At 52.1% G+C, this 16243-nt stretch overlaps 1 protein-coding gene across 7 annotated transcripts in view; it reads left to right on the top strand.

Moving 5' to 3' along the window:
• The window catches only part of SHANK3 (SH3 and multiple ankyrin repeat domains 3), a 350787-nt gene that overhangs the window by 195603 nt on the left and 138941 nt on the right, over window positions 1–16243 (top strand). For all 7 annotated transcript variants that reach the window (XM_074828192.1, XM_074828195.1, XM_074828198.1 and 4 more), the window contains exon 13: window positions 10037–10150. In XM_074828192.1, coding sequence (XP_074684293.1) covers window positions 10037–10150 — 114 coding nt within the window. The remainder of the gene's footprint in view (window positions 1–10036; window positions 10151–16243) is intronic.

Raw genomic sequence — 16243 nt, 5'->3', positions numbered from 1 at the left:
TTCTGTAACTGCCAACCTGTCTCTCCCTTGGTTTTTTATTAATAAACCCAAATGAAATCTGTCGTTGTGATGAAGGGACCCTGCAACATCTGCCAGATGGATTGTATGCAGTCAGTTTATTAATTTGATGGAGCATTTAAAATCAGCTTTTATAATTGCATTTTAATTTCAGAACAAATAAAGCAGCTGTGCTGAGTGAAAAGCTGGGCTATTGTGGCGTATACTGGGGGCTCACTCACTCTAGAAATGCCTTGGGTTTTACAGCTTGACCTGTCGGGGATCTGTGACCTTCATCAGATAACGGGGTTTGAGAGTCCCCGAGTCCTGGGCGTTAGGAAGGCTGTAGCCTCATCGTGCTGGGACCGGCCTCTATGCCTTCCCAGGTCTAACATTCCCGAGACCTGCACAGCATGACTGGTGGGCTGCTTCTGGAAAGAGGATACTGCTGGCATTGGTTCGCCAACACTCCTGGGGTTTGGGTCTCCAGAGTGGGACTAATTACGTAGCCGCTGTGGTGCCAGGCTGTGCGCATACCCCTGGGCACTGTGCTGGTGCTGCAGCTGAGCTGGGAGTTAACAGGGCTCAGAGCAAAGGATTTAAACCCACGTGAAACTTTACATTGCTTGGCTTACTTCCACTTTTGGCTGTGTCTCAGTATAGACACAGGCAAATTAAATGGAAAGTAGGAGAAAACTTTCCTAGTGTGGGAAAACAATAATAGGAAGAAACTTGGAGCCTGATAAGCTCTGCAACTAAGTGAAGGTCACAGCACAATACTGCTGCTCAGATGAGGGACTTGACCAAAAAATGGGTCAGTTGCTGATGATTTTTCAGAGCTCAGCAACAGTAATTTGCAGCTGACATTGAGCAAGACTGTGCTGTCGGCACGGTTCTGGCACCTTCCCTTTTTCTGGGTCCCTGGTACGGCGGTGCCTCAGAAGTGAAAAGCATGAAGGTGAAGAGTGGGGTTGAGAGGCCGTGTCATCTCCATGGGAGCCTCTCAAAGAGATGCGGGTGCTTTGTATGGTACCAGGTTATGTGAGAGATTGTCCGGGACATGGAGTGGTTGCACAAGTCAAGGCAATGTTTGCTCGTTTGCTGGGAAATTATTTTGGACTAAAACAGCCTAGAGACCCATGTATGATAAAACCACCCGTTTCCTCTTGACTTGATCTTGGTGAGTAGCGGTGGTGTTTCCATGGCATGATGTGCATCTAGTCTTGGCGTCAGGTCAGGGTACCTGTTCCACTTTTTTGGGGGGTTTGTCTTTGCTTGTGGCACATCTTCCAGGGATGAACTCTGCTGGGGTAGGGTTGGACACAGACTGGAACAAGATCTTAGCAAGTCAAGTTTATGGCTTCAGCCTCGTTTAGCAGCTGTGTATTGTAGCTGCTGTAGAACTGTGAGTAGTCCTGCGTGCGTGGGGGTTCAGGAGCCCCCGGAGCCCTGTGACAGATGGACAGCAATAGCACTGTTAGCACGGGGGTCCCAGGTGATCGCTTCGTGGATTACCGAGCGTGGCAGAAACGCCGCTTGCAGTCATGTGTCAGGTTAGAGAGAAGCACGAACACTGCATCTGCCTTGGCCCTCAGCGGTGAGGGCACCTTTCACGGTCAGGGTGGCCTCGGGGTGTCCCTTCCGTCGGAGCGGTCAGGGAAGGTCTCTCAGACCCAGTTCTGGTACCCGCTCTGGGCGCCAGCGCGTGCCGCGGTGCAATGCCTTGGGGTTTCTGGGGTGTGCCTTATCATCAGGTTTGGAAGCCTCTGGATTCAGATTCTCTATCTGTCCCCCAAATGGCTTCCTGATAGTCATTTAATAGATAAAACAAGCAGAGTGGATTTGTCCCTTGTTTGTAGCTCAAGACATAAGATGCAAATTCTGATGTTTTTCTGCCCCTCAGGAGACTGAAACTAAATTAACCTGTTAAGTAGGAATTTGTCCGTGACAGCTCCCAAGGACACAGAAACACCCCCCGGCAGTGGGTAAGATCCAGGCGCAGGGCCGGGAGCTGCCGTGGGTCAGAATCGAAGGGAGCTCGCTGGGGTGCTGTGTCTCGCAGCCCCCGGGTCAGCGAAGGAAGGGGCAAGTCTGGCCGGAGCTGGAGTGGCCTGGAGAGAGCTGCGAGAGCCAGGTTTGTGCTGGAGCGTTGGGGAAGGTCCCAGGGAGAACCCGGACTGTCCCCACGCGCTCCCTGTGCCGCCTCACGGAGCAGCACTGGGAAGGGCAAGGCCCCTCGGCCCTGCTGAGGAGTCCGGGTCTGGTGACATCTGGTGACACTTGGCGGGGAGTGAAGGTTGGGGGAGCCCGGCAGAGTTCAGCCTGGGCCTCTGAAGATGAGCAGAGCGCTGGGCAAGGGGTGATAGGAGGAAGCCTGTGGAAAATGAAATGAAGGCTGTCCCACCGGGAAGCAGGGCCTGCAGAGTTTTCCTTGCTACCCTCTAAGTTGTTCTTTGTGCATTAACTTGTCCCCAGCACAGCAGAATCTGAATTGAAAGTCACGTTTGCCTGCAGCAGTAGCTGTGCTGGTACAACCGGGGTCCTTTCAGCTTCCCCCCGTGTCGGGGAGTTCGCAGCGCTGTGATTGAGGACAGTGGTCACCTGTGCTTGGCTGTGAAATCGCTTATTTGTTTGATTTCAATGTCCTGGAATAGGTGATGGGTGTGAATCTGTGTCGTTAGCTCTGGGGTGACAGATGGAGAGAGTGCACGTGGGACCTCCTGGCGTGAGAATTGGTCGGCAACTCGGGTACGCGCCCATCTTGCGTCTTCATCTGGGAACAGAGGGAGTAAACTGGGGGCTGTGTTGGAGAAAACTCCTGTGGCACCGCTGTTGTAAGCATAGGGAGGCCCCCAGGGTGGGCTCGGGTCTCTCAGCTGCCCCTTCACACTGCTGGGAGACCCCCCCATACAGCTTGGGGTGACCCCACAGGTCGCCCCAGGGAGAAACCGTTCTAGGGCCGATTCCCGGCAGCATGGCTGGTCCTGGTCTTCTGAGTAGGAACGGCTTTAGGCAGGAGAAACAACCCAAACATTTCTTGAAAGATGCCACTGACTGCGAAGGCTGAAGGGGCGTGTAGGCAGCCCAGGTTTGGGCTGGGTCCTGCAGCAGGACTCGGGTCGGGGCGCTCGGTGGGCCAGGCTGTGCTGCCATCCTCGGGACTCACCGCGGGGAAAGCAGGAGGAGGAATGTGGCCGTGTGTCCCTGTTACAGGAAAGCCTCTGACGCTTGAGAGAGGTCTGGTGTTCGTTGGAGCGAGACGGGGACCAGCCCTCACAAGCAGACACCACAGGAACTGGGCCAGGGGCTGCTGCGTCCTCGGCGCCTGCCGGAGGGATCCCTGCGCTAATCCAGTGGGAGAGGGAAGGTGTCTCGGGAGAGGGAACAGAGGAGGAAGGTTCTGCTTGAGCAGTAGATGAGGCAAGGGTTGGCCTGAGCCTCATGAATAAATGAGCAGCTTGGGTGCTAGGAGCGACATCTCTAGTAGGGAAGAAATGATAACAAATCAAAGTGGGGCAAATCTGTATCTGAGAGACTGTGAGAAGGCAACTTCTGGGGCTGCTCTGGAGAGGAGCAGTCACGTATCGGTGTGGAAGGGACTCATGGAAGGGAAGAGCTATGACCACTATGGGTTGGCTTTTTTTTTCATTTCTTTTGGTCTTAGAACCTGTGAAGCAAAGGAAAACAGGAGCTTCAAGGGGGACAGAGGTGGTAGGAAGAAACTAAAGAGTTCTTCAGTCCCGGCCCCCTGTGTTGTTGCCAGCAGGCGTGAAAGGCATATCTTGGTAGCATCTGGAGTCGGTCAGGCTGGAGACCTTTGTGCTGTGCAGCAGAGAAGAGGCAGGACCAGACCCTGGAACTGCAGGTTGTAGAGTCAAACGGTAGAACAGCTGGCAATGCAAATATGGGGTGCAAAGAGGTGGCCTTAGAGCTGACACTGCTGAGCTGGTTTTGTACGTGGGCTTTAAGGGTTAAATTGGATTGAAATGAATGGAAGGAACACAGGGAAAAAACATAGTCCTTGGTCAGGACAACTGCCTGGTCATCTCAGCTGGCTGGGGTCCATAAGCATCATTTCAGCAGGGAATTTTCCAAAAGACCTGAAGGATGCCACAGTGGGTTCTCCAAGGGAGAAGTTTGCAGGTACAGTGGAGTCTGTAGGAGGCAGCATAAAATGGTCTGGAAGACATTTTGGAGATTAGTAAGAGCTGCAGATGGGTGGGGGAAAGTAGGGTCAGGTCTGTGGTAGAAGAGCAGTGGAGGGTGGATTTGTGCCTCAGAGGGGAAGGCAGGAATGTCTGCATTTGGTGTGAGAGTGGAGAGGGAGCCAGCAAGGGAACCCTCAGGAGAGGCTGAGAGGAAGCCGAGATGATTTCAGCAGTTGCTGCAGACTTCTCCTCCAGGGTCCTGCAGCAGCAGGTTAAAGGATCCCTGCAGGCAAACCCGGCTCGAGGCTGTGGCAGTCCCTTGGGCTTCGTTCCTCAGGCCGTGGAGCAAATGGCAGCGGGACTTGCCTGGCCGGGGGCTGGGATCCCGAGCTGATTAGCTGTGACCTCCTTCATTAAAGACATTTTTCCCCGGTAGGTCTTGTTTGTTAATTTCTCTGAAGCATATTTAAGCATTTCACGTGCGCATCCCAACACGACTCGCTGTATGCCTCATTACCATGTTTATAGCTGTTCAAATTACCAGTGACCTTCAGAGCTGATGGCTGTGGCTGAGTTGCCCAGCTTGCCTCAGTGATTTGTGGGCCTCAGTAGACCATTTATTTCTCTTCTCCTGCCAGTGCCGGCTTTTCCTTGACTGCTGTGGTGTTGCTGACTCGGTCAAAGGCCCCCGCAGGGGTGGGCTCTCACAGGTGAGTTGGGCTCAGCGGGGGCTCTGAGCCTGGCGCCGAAGAAGGGCCTGGCTTTGCAGAAGAAAATGAAACGGGCTTTTGGAGGGACTTGTCAGGAGAGACACTGCTGAGGGATGGCGTCCCGGTGTCAAGTCAGGCTCTGCTGGAGTCCAGCTGAATCCAAGCTCTGCCGTGAGTGCTGTCCTCTCGGTGTGCCAGGCGTGAAGTGCTGTAGCCTCAGAGCTCCTTGGCACCCATCTGCTCCTCTCCCTGCCAGCCCAAGGCTCGTGCTCTCTCTGCCTCATTTCTGAAGAAGCTGCGTGTTTATACAGCAAGAAAAGTTTGAATGAGCTGCCTGAGGCAGAGGTACCTACCTTCTTCAGCTCAGCCTTCACTGGAAGAGCAGGCCTCAACACTCCCAGGTCTGTGAGAGCAGTGGGACAGTCCATGCAAGGCAGGCAGACCCTCAGCGGGGCAGGATCCGCTCAGGGAACGTTCAAACAGACTGGGCATAATGCGAGTCTGTGGGCCCGGTGAGTGCTGAGGGAGCTGGCTGAGGGCTGTGCCAGGCCACTCCCCATCATCTTTGAAGGGCCATGGTGGTCAGGATAGGTTCCTGAGGGCTGGAAGAAAGCAAAGGCCACTCCTGTTTTCAGGAAGGGCAAGGCAGAGGGTGTGGGGAGTTCCAGGCTGCTCAGTCTCACCTTGATCCCTGGGAAGGTGATGGAGCGACTAACCCTGGAAACCATTTGCAAACAGGTGAAGGACAAGATGGTGATTGGGAGCAGCCAGCCTGGATGTGTGAGGGGGAAGTGCTGCTTAACCGAGCTGACCCCTTCTGCAGCGAGGTGGCTGGCTTGTTGGGTGAGGGCAGAGCGGCAGAGGTTCTTTATCTTGACTCCAGCAACGTTTTTATGTTGTTTCATGTGACATCCTCAGAGACAAACTGGTGAAATATGGACAACTTAAAATTTTTCCTTTCATTAGAATAGACTCAGTTTACTGTTACCTTAAAATCTGTGTTCAGCTTGATGCCAGACAGGCTGGAACTTCAGTCCTTCCAATCCCCAAGAAGTAGCAAATCTTAAAAAGGAGTATTGTGTGATTGAAGAGCCACGCATAACAATCCAAGAACAGAAGACTGCAGAGCTGGATGAACTCTCCTCCATGAAGGACTTGTTTGGAATTTGGAAATACAAAGTGCTAGAAATGGGAAATTTTCCATTGGGATGTGTTAGCAGAGCTTCTGAAGCACGGATGAGAGCAGTGGGAAATAAGGTACGGGATTTGGGTCTGTCCAAATTGTGACAACATCATAACCCCTGGAGAGCAGGAGCATTTGCAACTCAAGAAAAGATCTGGAGAAGAGTCTGAAACAAGTCTCCTGTTTGGTTTGTAAATCAGACTTGCTTGTTTGTTTGTTTTTTCCTTGCTTCCTATAGCACTAATGCCTAGATACAGGCAATCACGAAGTTCCTCTTCTCTGGGGAATTTGCTTTGGCTGGCATGGAGCAGTGCTTAATTTATTAATAACTCTGGTGTTTGGATTTAGCTGTGAATGACAGATGGGCACTATGGTGATGGGTGCAGGGATAAATCTGATAGTGCTGTCTGAGAAGTGTTAGGAGGGAGCTGAATTGCAAAGGTAGCAGCACATGGTAGACTGTGGATGTGTCTGTGCCTTCTGCCAGTCAGGATATCATACACCACAGCAATTCAGATGTTTATTTGTTAAGTAATTTTTAAAAAAAAAAAAAAAAGTTGTGCACTCAGTTACCAGCAGCAGAGCCCCCAGCCCGGCAGCAGGACCGTGGTCTGTGTTGACAGTAGGGTGTGCTGCCACGCGCGACATCGCGCGCTCTTCTGTCCTGAGCTGGAAGTCCCGTCCGTCTGCCCACGGGGATCGAAGGCTGCAGTTGTGTTCCCCCCTCTGGCGCCCGTCTGCCCTACCCGGGCAGGACAGCCCTCCCTTCCAGCCCCTGTGCCTCGCTCGGGGTGGGTGCTGAGCACCCGGGAGCCGCCTCCCCAGAGGTGCGGGCCTTGATGGATGTGCCGAGAGCACAGGGACTCCTGCGCGGTCAGGGCTGCTGGTGTTTTGGATCAAGACAGGAAAAGAGAAAAGGAACCATTTTCCTCAGAGGTCTTTGACGTGGAAGGCACCACTGCACTAATGAAGAGAGCTAATTACCCAGCGATTTGTGTCGAGGTTACCAGCTGGGGCAGAAAGCAGCGCAGCTAACACGCAAGAAGCCTGAGTGCTGCCGGAGGCGCAGGGAGGGATGTGGCAGGGGACAGCAGGGTGACACGGAGGTGACCGGCAGCAGCGGGGTCACTTGAGCACGGCGCTCCTGCCTCCCCATGCGGCGGTGGAGCAGAGACATCCCGGAGAGAGAAGTCAAGTGTGCTAGTGCCCACCCCCCTTTATGGCCGTCGGGTTTCAGCTGTAGGTGGGGGTGTCTTTGTGGGGGGGTTATCTGAGGGGATGGCTTTTGGGGAGCGGGGGCTCACCCTTTCAAACTGAGACACTGAACAGGTTGCCCAGAGAAGCTGTGGCTGCCCCCTCCCTGGAAGGGTTCAAGGCCAGGTTGGACGGGGCTTTGGGCAACCTGGGCTAGTGGAAGGTGTCCCTGCCCAGGGCAGGGGGTGGGACTGGATGGGCTTTAAGGTGCCTTCCAGCCCAAACCAGTCTGTGATTTTTGTGTGTTCTGCAGAGCCCCCAGCCTGTTCTGAGGCGATAGGTACAAAAGTGAGGAGTGGTGGGATACTGGGGATTGTGCAGAATCTTGTGTTGTGGTGAAGATGAACAGTAGCTGCTGTTTGTGTGGCTCTGACACCACGCACAGCCACGGCATACTTGCAGAGCCTTGTGGTACAGATTTTATTATTATCATCAAAGAGTTCATCTTGAGCTATTCCTGCTGAGGTTCGAAGATCCGCTTGCTGGAGGTCATGTCGTACCAGTGGTTCCATTTGCTCGGTGGTTTCTTGCCCCTAGAGCTGAGGAGCTCCTGGCCAGCTCTGCCCCTTCTGCCTGGCTGCAGCGCAGCCGTAGGAGGGGGGACAGGGGGGTTTCCCTGTGCTTGCTGCTTGCCTCATCCCTGTCATCCCCTTGCCAAAGGGCCTTTTTGGTAATCGGCCAGAGGAGGTTCCTCATCTTTTATGGGGGCCCGCTGATGGTTGGAGGGAGCATCCAGCAGCCTCCAAGGTCTCTGCCTTTGTGCTGGGCCAGGTCCCGAGGCTCGGCTGCAAACCTGCAGTCTCTGCTTCTGGGAGAAGCAGCTCTCGCTTCAGCTGTCACATTCCCCTCAGCACATTGCACATCGTCGGCAAGTTAAAATGAATTTCTGCTGTCAAAGCCACAAGGTTAAGTTATGATTACAAAGTTGGAGAAACAGCCGTAGGAAAGAAGCATAAGATAAGATGATGCAAGTTTAAAATAGACCCGTCGTCAGCCTTTTCCTTCACCTGTTGTCCAGGGATTTGTTGAGGAGCTTAAGAATCCAGTTCAGTGTCCCCTCTCCTTACTGAGGGGTTTTATAACGGCTCCTGAAGTTTCAAAGCAAGTCCCAAGAAACCCCACGTCTCTGCGCTAATCAAGGGGATCTCTTGATGTGGTGGGCTTGTTTTTAAAAACTTGTTATCCCGATAATGCTGAGGGAATACATCTGAGATCGTTGCCAGCAGGGACCCCAGGATGCTGACTCTTCTGTTCATTTTTTTTGTCTGGATGTCAAATGAATTGCTGTTACAAATGCCACACCGTAATGTTTTCCAAAGGATATATCAAAAGCTTATCACTTTGGGGTGATGTGCAGCAGTTTCTCTTGATCTGTAGAATTTTATAGGCTACATCTAACACAGTAATGCACAATCTGTTCCAGGGACCATTGTGTTACAAAGAGTTAGGAAAGCGTGTTGAGCCACGGTAACGTGAAAACATATGTAACTGCTCTCCTTCTCTGCTTTCTTGGATCAGGGTGGTGCAATTAATTGGCCTCGTAAGTGCTTGAATTCAAGTGAGAGGCGCACATCAGCCATTTTCTGGATAAAATAAGGGTAATATGTGGGCACTCTGGATGTAATATATAAATGGGAACATTCAGGAAGTTTGGTAACGATTCTCACCTCCCTTTTTTCTCTCTTGCGCTGCACGCATTTTTGTTCTCGTGGGGGCTCTGGGAACGACAATTGTTTTCTCAGTGGCCATAGCAAAGGTAGTGGTCACATCTGATGCATTTTTAAATGTCCTAAAACAATCCAGATCTTCCTTGCAGAGCCTGCTAGCATAAGGTGTGGGGGATCCAGCTGCAGAGACATCACACATCCCTTTGCTGGCAATGGTTTTCATAGCAGAAGCCTTACACTATTCTGTAACCTCGAACTGCTGGCTGGTCTGCTTTGGACCCCAGTTCATTCTTCAGGTGTATTAGGAAGTGCTGGTTTTGTCTGTAGCTCTTCAGCAGTTTGTGTCCTAGCTACCTGGAAGCCATCTCTTTCAGCTGGCGGTTGGTGAGGAGTTCAAGCTGATAGTTCCGTGGTTTAATGAGGATGCTCCTGATGTGATTCTCTGTTAAAATCTCCCTGACTCTGAGTTCATTTAATCTTCAGAGCACATTTCAAGACTTCCTTTCTGTTTCTCTAAGCTTTGAGCAAGTAAAATCAAGGCTTAATGGGTTGGGAGAATTTTGCTGTGACAGTGAAGTACCTTCCTGTTTGCTGTGTCATTCAGAGTGAAGCAGCTCGGGGGATTTTGAAGGCAGGCCAGTCAGGACACGCCAGTGCTCAGGGGGACTCGTGGCGTTGCCTTGGCCAATTCCCTCCCCTCTCTGCCTCTCATTTTCCTGATGGGGCTGTCATTTCTCTGTAGCTCCAAGGATGTCAGGAGTCTTACCAAAGCCATGTTATGTCTGAGTCCCCCATAACAATCCTTCTTACACAGATGGGTGCTACCGCTTCGCTGTTTCGTTTCACAGCACGTGGCTGCTCGAAGGCCTTTGTCTACACTGTTCTTCTGGACATGGGTGAAAGAAGCTTTTGAAGGCTTCTGGAGGTGCTTTCTTCCTCCAGACCACGCCTGATCCCAGCAAATTTTCTGAGCTCTGTCCTTTCATGTTTTCACTGCGTTACACGATGGTCATTCTGGCCTTCCCTTTTTCTGGCAGCCCTGCTCGTTCTCACGTACCTGCTTCTTTCTCCCCACAGTGCTGAGTATTGGCGAAGGCGGCTTTTGGGAAGGAACCGTGAAAGGAAGGACTGGCTGGTTCCCGGCAGAATGCGTCGAGGAGGTGCAGATGCGACAGTATGATCCACGGCAAGGTAAGCTCCTTCCTTGGGTCTGAGTGTCTCCCAGATGACACGCTGGACAGCCCCGGCAATTCGGAAGTGTTCGGTTTAAATATCCAGCAGTCTCTGAGTTTGCCCATTCTTCACAATGGGCGATGGATGCCTCTGAAGAATTGTATCTCGAGGCATTAGTTCATGTTGCTGGGTGCGTGAGCATCCCGCAGCAGACACGCTGATCCAGGTAAGCGTGTGGTGCTGCCGGGAGGAGAGCGATCCTCGTCCCTTTTGTGGAGATCACTGCGGTGCGGGGTCTGCGGGCAGCAGCGAGCAGTGGGGTGAGAGCGTGACTGCTGATCTGAACCACCAACTCCACGTTAGGAGACTTCAAAAGAAAACTAATTTGCATGTGTTTGTTGTAGTCCAACAGAAAGTATTAAAAACGGCTGTGACTCAGCCCTGGCACTCCTGACCCCCTGTCTCCAGCGCCAGCCACCCCCTGACAGGGATTTGCTGCTCCTGGAGGACAGCGGTGTTGGGAGAGCGGTGGGATGCATGAGCCGAGCAGTACAATGTTCCTGGGGGTCACCAGGACTGCAGGGGTCCCCGGCTGTTGTGGGGTGTATCAGCACAGCTCACCCTTGTCACCAGCAGCTGCCCGGGCAGCGATCCCCTCCCAGCGTGGGGACTGGGTGGGAAACGCTCTGGCAAGGCTGAACTTGTCCTGCTGTAAAGCAACTGAAGAGAACATCTGGGGTTTTGTTTCAATGGATTACTTAGGCGAGGAGAGGAGTGGCCCTGATTTGACAGATTCAGTGAAGTTCCTTTGCATATTAAATGAGCTTTAAAATTCACACAGCTGGATTTGGATGAGTGAGAGTTAAACCTTGATTGCGAAGTTGGAAACAAAGTTGTAGAAGAGAAAAGAAAATCAGTAAAATACAGTTCTCTGATTTGCTGATTTAATTAGTTTCTGGAAGCCTGAACTCAATCATAAAGTCCTGTCTTTGCTCTAATCCCAGTCCTTCCTGAGAGTTCTGAATGTGTATGTACATATCCCCAGGCACCTCCTGACCCCGGGGGGCGGGGGGGGGGGGGGGCCTGGATTCCATAAGCGAGCCGCTGACACCCTGCAGTGACACATGTGACACACGCCTCAGTCCTGCGGGTGAAGGGTTGGGTGCCCTCGGGACCTGGTCGTATGGCCCTGGGGGTGTCGTGGGGGTGCAACTCCACCGGTAGCGCCCCGAACCTGCACACTGCAGGGTCTGATCAGCAAAGCTCTTCCCCCCCGCCCTGGCCTGGTTCAGCTGTTCTCTCCCCAGCCCGCAGTCCCGGCTGCCTTCCCAGCGCTCTTTCCTATTCTTCCCTCGTGTTGCCGTCGTACGTGCCTTCTCTCGCTGCGCTCCCACCCCTGCCTCTGCGCTCCCAAGCGCCGTGTTCTGAACTCAGCCATGCTCCGGGCCCCTCGGAAGTGAGGCAGATGTGTTTCTGTTGTGCTTGATGACAGGGAAGACTTGAATGGGATATTACTTCTTCTTCAGGGGTGATTAGGGCTGACGAGTTGGGACTTTCACGGAGAAGGTTCCACCTTCCTCCCTCTCGTGCTACTCTGGAGAGCTTGCCCTGTGCTTTTGTGGTGCTAAATAAAAGACTCATGGATGTGGTTTATGAGCCCTTCCTGTATCTGGGAGTTCATGTTTGCTGGGTGCTTTCTCGGAGAATGTTCGTGTTACATTGAAGTTGTGTAGCGAAATGTGAAAACCAGATGGTGCTTAGACACTAAAGCTGGAGCAGAGGTATGAGTGTTTTCCTCCAGTTGTCCACACTGTTTAGTTGTTGGCATGTTCCCCAGTGTGGTTTTAGCTTTTGCCAACTTTTACTTGGGCAGAGTTTTCAGGTACAGATTGTTTGCAGAATGGTAGTTTGGGTAAAGCCACGATGTTTGTGCACAGAAGAAAGTTCAGCTGCCATGGGCATGATGTTGCTCTGCCACTTCTCATCAAATTCAAAGGAAGGGAAGTGTCTGTCTTCTGAGTTTAACTTCAGCGTTACAGCTGATTGGGCTGCACACTGGAGGAAAGGTTTTGGCCTGGCTGTACTTTGCTGGGGAACAAAGCCACATCAGACTTGCAGACATCTCCAACGGTGTTTATTGACTGAGGACAGTAGCAGGGTTGCATGGCAGAGACCTGAGTAGACTCTTGTTGGAGGAGGTTGAAGAGGACTGTGACAAGGATGAGAGCAGCTCAGGAAATTCATTGTGATCTTCATTGAAAGTCAGAGCGCGCAACTTCCAGGGTTGACATTTTGGAGATGGAATTAGGATGTTCCTTCAACCTGGGTGTATTTTCACGCTTTGAGGGAAAAGCCTGTGAGCTGCGTATTGATCTGCCCACATGAGCCATGTTCTCCTCCAAGGGTGTCTCTGGATCAGCACTGTCCTCCCAGGTCCCAGTTCGTGGTCGCTGCAGTGCTTGTCGGCTCTGAGGGAAGATGTCCTGCTGGCCACCTCTGTTACAGGCCCTGAGGTGGAAACCGAAGTTTCTCACTTCCCACCGAGGGTCTCCTTAGATATCTCCTCTCTGTGCAACTGAAATCCTTTGGGGCCTAAACAGAGTTTCTTTGGTAAATAACTCAAACTTTTTGTATGTTCTGAATTTATTTCTTCTGGCCCTACTGAGTCAGAAACCTCTGCTTTTGCCCATCTTCCCATAGAGAAGATCCTTCTTGTATCATCTTGACATCCTGAGAGGAGATCCAAGGTCTAGTTATCAATCCCATCGCTTCCTTATGCACTTTTATTCCTGTCTGCACCTCCTCTAACACCGTGCCTGTATTCTGTGTGAAGTGGTGTGACATTTCTGTTGGATTCAGGGGATTCATGTCTTTGTGCCTCCATGTGGTTGACGCGGGCCGTGTCCTCTCCTCCTCGGCATGTCCCCAAGGACCGTATGGTTCAGGGTTTTGAGAGCATCAGGTCCCTGAGTGTGGGCTGCCTGACGTGCACCTTCAGCGAGGGGAGGAGGCACGTGCCCCTGTCGCTTGTGCAGGAGCTAAAACCCTTCACCTGGAGGGTGCTGGCTCCCAGCGCTGGCAAGTCACCTGCTCCTCAACTACGGGAAGGGTTCAGAGAAGGAGCGCTCCGTGAAGGGACGCTGCCCAAACTCCTGATTGCTCAGAAATCAAGAGTGGCTTTAAACCAAGAAATGAGGGGGGGTGATTTGGATAGGCTGCTATCTGCATTGCTAGTTTTAGTGCAAGAGGAGGAAAATCAGATAGACATTGACATATCTTTGCCTAAAGTACAAGAGGAGGAAAATCAGATAGACGTTGACATGATTTTGCCCAAAGGAACCCAAGAGAGGAGGTGGGTGGACAGGTGAAGGCAGCAGCAAAGCAGGCAGACTGCTCTGAGGAGAGACTGGCTTCTCTGCCAGTGGAATGGGTGGTGGCCACTAAGATAAGGCTGAGGTGTTTGAAATGCAGACCCAGCTCAGGAGTGCGGAGGGGAAGGAGCTGGGCCAAGTGGTTTGGTCGGTCCAACAGCTGTTGCGGGCGAGCACAGGCCAGAGCCACGTGTCGGTGCATCAGGGGAAGGCTGAGGGTGGGGAGTGTGTGTGATGCATGGACTGTGCAGAACCAGAGATAGGACAGAAGCACATACTGTTACATTGCTTTGGAAAATGATGGTGTAAGATATCCTGGTAATGGGGATAGAGCCTAGATTTTTATGTTTGATAAAGAAGAAAAATATAGTGAAGTAAATGGAACTGACTGTCTTCAGAGAGTTAAAATAGAGCTGGAACTTTGAGTGAATATTTTAAGGCAAAGCTACAGAAACGTGCCCTAACATGTATTCCTGGCAAAAGATAAATCTTGCAGGTAGGGAATCCAAATACAATTGTCCCTGGGGTTCTAGGGATAAGCAATGCTCTCAAAGAACAAAGACTAGGATTCATCTGCAAAAAAAAAAATGTGTCAGGGGATCTGAAATCATAAATGTAGGATGCAACTTGCCAAAAACTCCACTGAGCTAGACCTTCAGAATGTTAAGACGAGTAATAGTAGATTATTCAGCTGTACAAATAAGAGTAAGGAAGGAGGATGTAGAGCTGTTAAGCAGTGAGAATGAGATAAGATCAAAGCTAATTAGATAAAGGTACAAATCTACCAGAACAGTTCCCTGCCAAACGGGGCACGATGTTATCTGGATGGGCTGTGGCAGGACTGATGCTGCCAGCTGGGGAGAGCAATATCAGGGCCCTGAGGGCACTTACATGTCTTAATGTCCCTGAGCAGCTCCCCCCAGGGTCCCCTCCCACACCACCGTCCCAGGAGCTCTTTTTACGCTGCAGCTCTCAGTCCCTGCCTGGGCTGTGTTGGAGGAGTCCTGGTCTCCAGCTCAGTTATAGTCCTGCCCGTGGCTGGCCATGGACCCTCTCGATCCAGCCCCCGACCCACGGACGGATTTCCCAGCTTGACCTCAGACCCGCCTCGTGACGGTGGACCTGCCCAGGGATCATTAGGCCTGGCCTTGGCCCCGACCTGCAGGTTGGCTGCCTTGAGACCTGCCCCATGGCTGTGCTACTGCCGCATGAGCTGGGCTCTGGCTGGACCCGGCCACCACCGCTGAGCTGTCCTGCTGGCCTTGCTTGAGCGGTGCCCAGCGAGGGCCCTGCCCTGCTGGCTCCGGGGTCTCCTGGGTTCCTGGCCCACCTCCCTCTGGGAGCAGCCCTGCCCTTGCAGCCCCCAACAGACAAATGACACCAGCATTCGGAAGAAATAAAAGGGAAAATTACTGGCACATTAGCAAAGAGTTCAACAAGGTAACGGTCAACCTGGTGTGTAGGAGCGCTCTGGGCAGCCCCAGTTAAGGTGCTCTGAGTTCACTGGTACAAAAGTGTTCAAAACAGGTTTTGAAGGGAGAGAGAGATGGGGGAAGATGGGAAAAGGGGTGGGACAGAACAGTGTTTATCTAGGAATGGTTTTGTGTTGAAGGAGATTGACTGTGCTGGCTAAGAAATACCCTTGTTCCAGCTTGCTTGGATTTCAGGACGGTATCATGTGGGAAATTATTAGTAAAGTTGGAGGAAAAGTGGGGGAGCACTGGAAATCATCTGTCACTAGCTGATTAACAACTTTGCCTATTAAATGCTTTCACTGGTAGCTGTGGCCAAGAGAAAACTGAAATGTGCTGCTGATGTTTCTTTGTGATGACTTATGAGGGGAGAACATTTTACGTTCAGAGCTGGGTGAGTTTGTATAACAGAAATAGGATGAAATTCAGTAGGATAAAATGCAGGATCTTCACTTAACAGAAAATTGTCTCGGTAGTTACACGCTAACGTTTTCCTTCCTGAAACAACAAGAGGCAGCATATTAGTGGTTGGGGGGGTGACGGTGGTGTCAGGTGCCTGCGAGGGCCTGGGACGGCTCGTGGAAGGCACCTCCAGCCCGTGGGGGGTGTCAGCGCCGTGGCACCCGGAGCTGCTGCGGCGCCCGGAGCTGTCAACGCCGGAGCTGGAGCTGCTTGTCCTTCCGACCGCTGTCCGCAGGGAACGGGGTTCACATCGGTCTTGTTCTCCTCGTGTGCGGGCGCTTGGAGGTGGGAGCTGGGCTGCTCTGGTAAGAGAAACTCAAGGCGGGCAGCCTCCGTGTGCTCGGCGAGGAACCGAAGCCTCGGTGGGGGATCCCTTCCTGGGCAGGAATTGAGGAACGGCTTGTAGGGCTGCGACTCTGTACGTGCTGGGCTTACAGACCCAAAGCTCAGTAACACCGTTAGGGAGTATTTGCAATATATGAAATTAAATACGAGTATTAACTTTTCACGACCTAGTTTGTCAGTTGTTGGACAGCTTTCTGCTGAAGGTGGTGCTGGAATGGCTGCGCCTCCGCTTTGAACACAACTCACTCTTGCTTTGGGTTAATTACAGAGTAGTCTTGAGTCTGTGGTCCAGGGAAATGTTGGGAGAAGGACCTGCAGCTTTGGTTAAAATTCCAGAGGAGCGTTTGGAAACTGTAGTTAAGACAAAATAGCAGTTTGGGATAGGTTGCAGGCACTGTAAAATGTGCATTTGCTTACTATACCTTGAAAGGTGGCAGTCCTGGGGTAGTGTCAGCGTCTAG

The sequence above is a fragment of the Strix aluco genome, chromosome 5 (assembly GCF_031877795.1).
Source record: "Strix aluco isolate bStrAlu1 chromosome 5, bStrAlu1.hap1, whole genome shotgun sequence".
NCBI lineage: Eukaryota > Metazoa > Chordata > Aves > Strigiformes > Strigidae > Strix > Strix aluco.
This window is presented reverse-complemented; position numbering and strand designations above follow the sequence as displayed.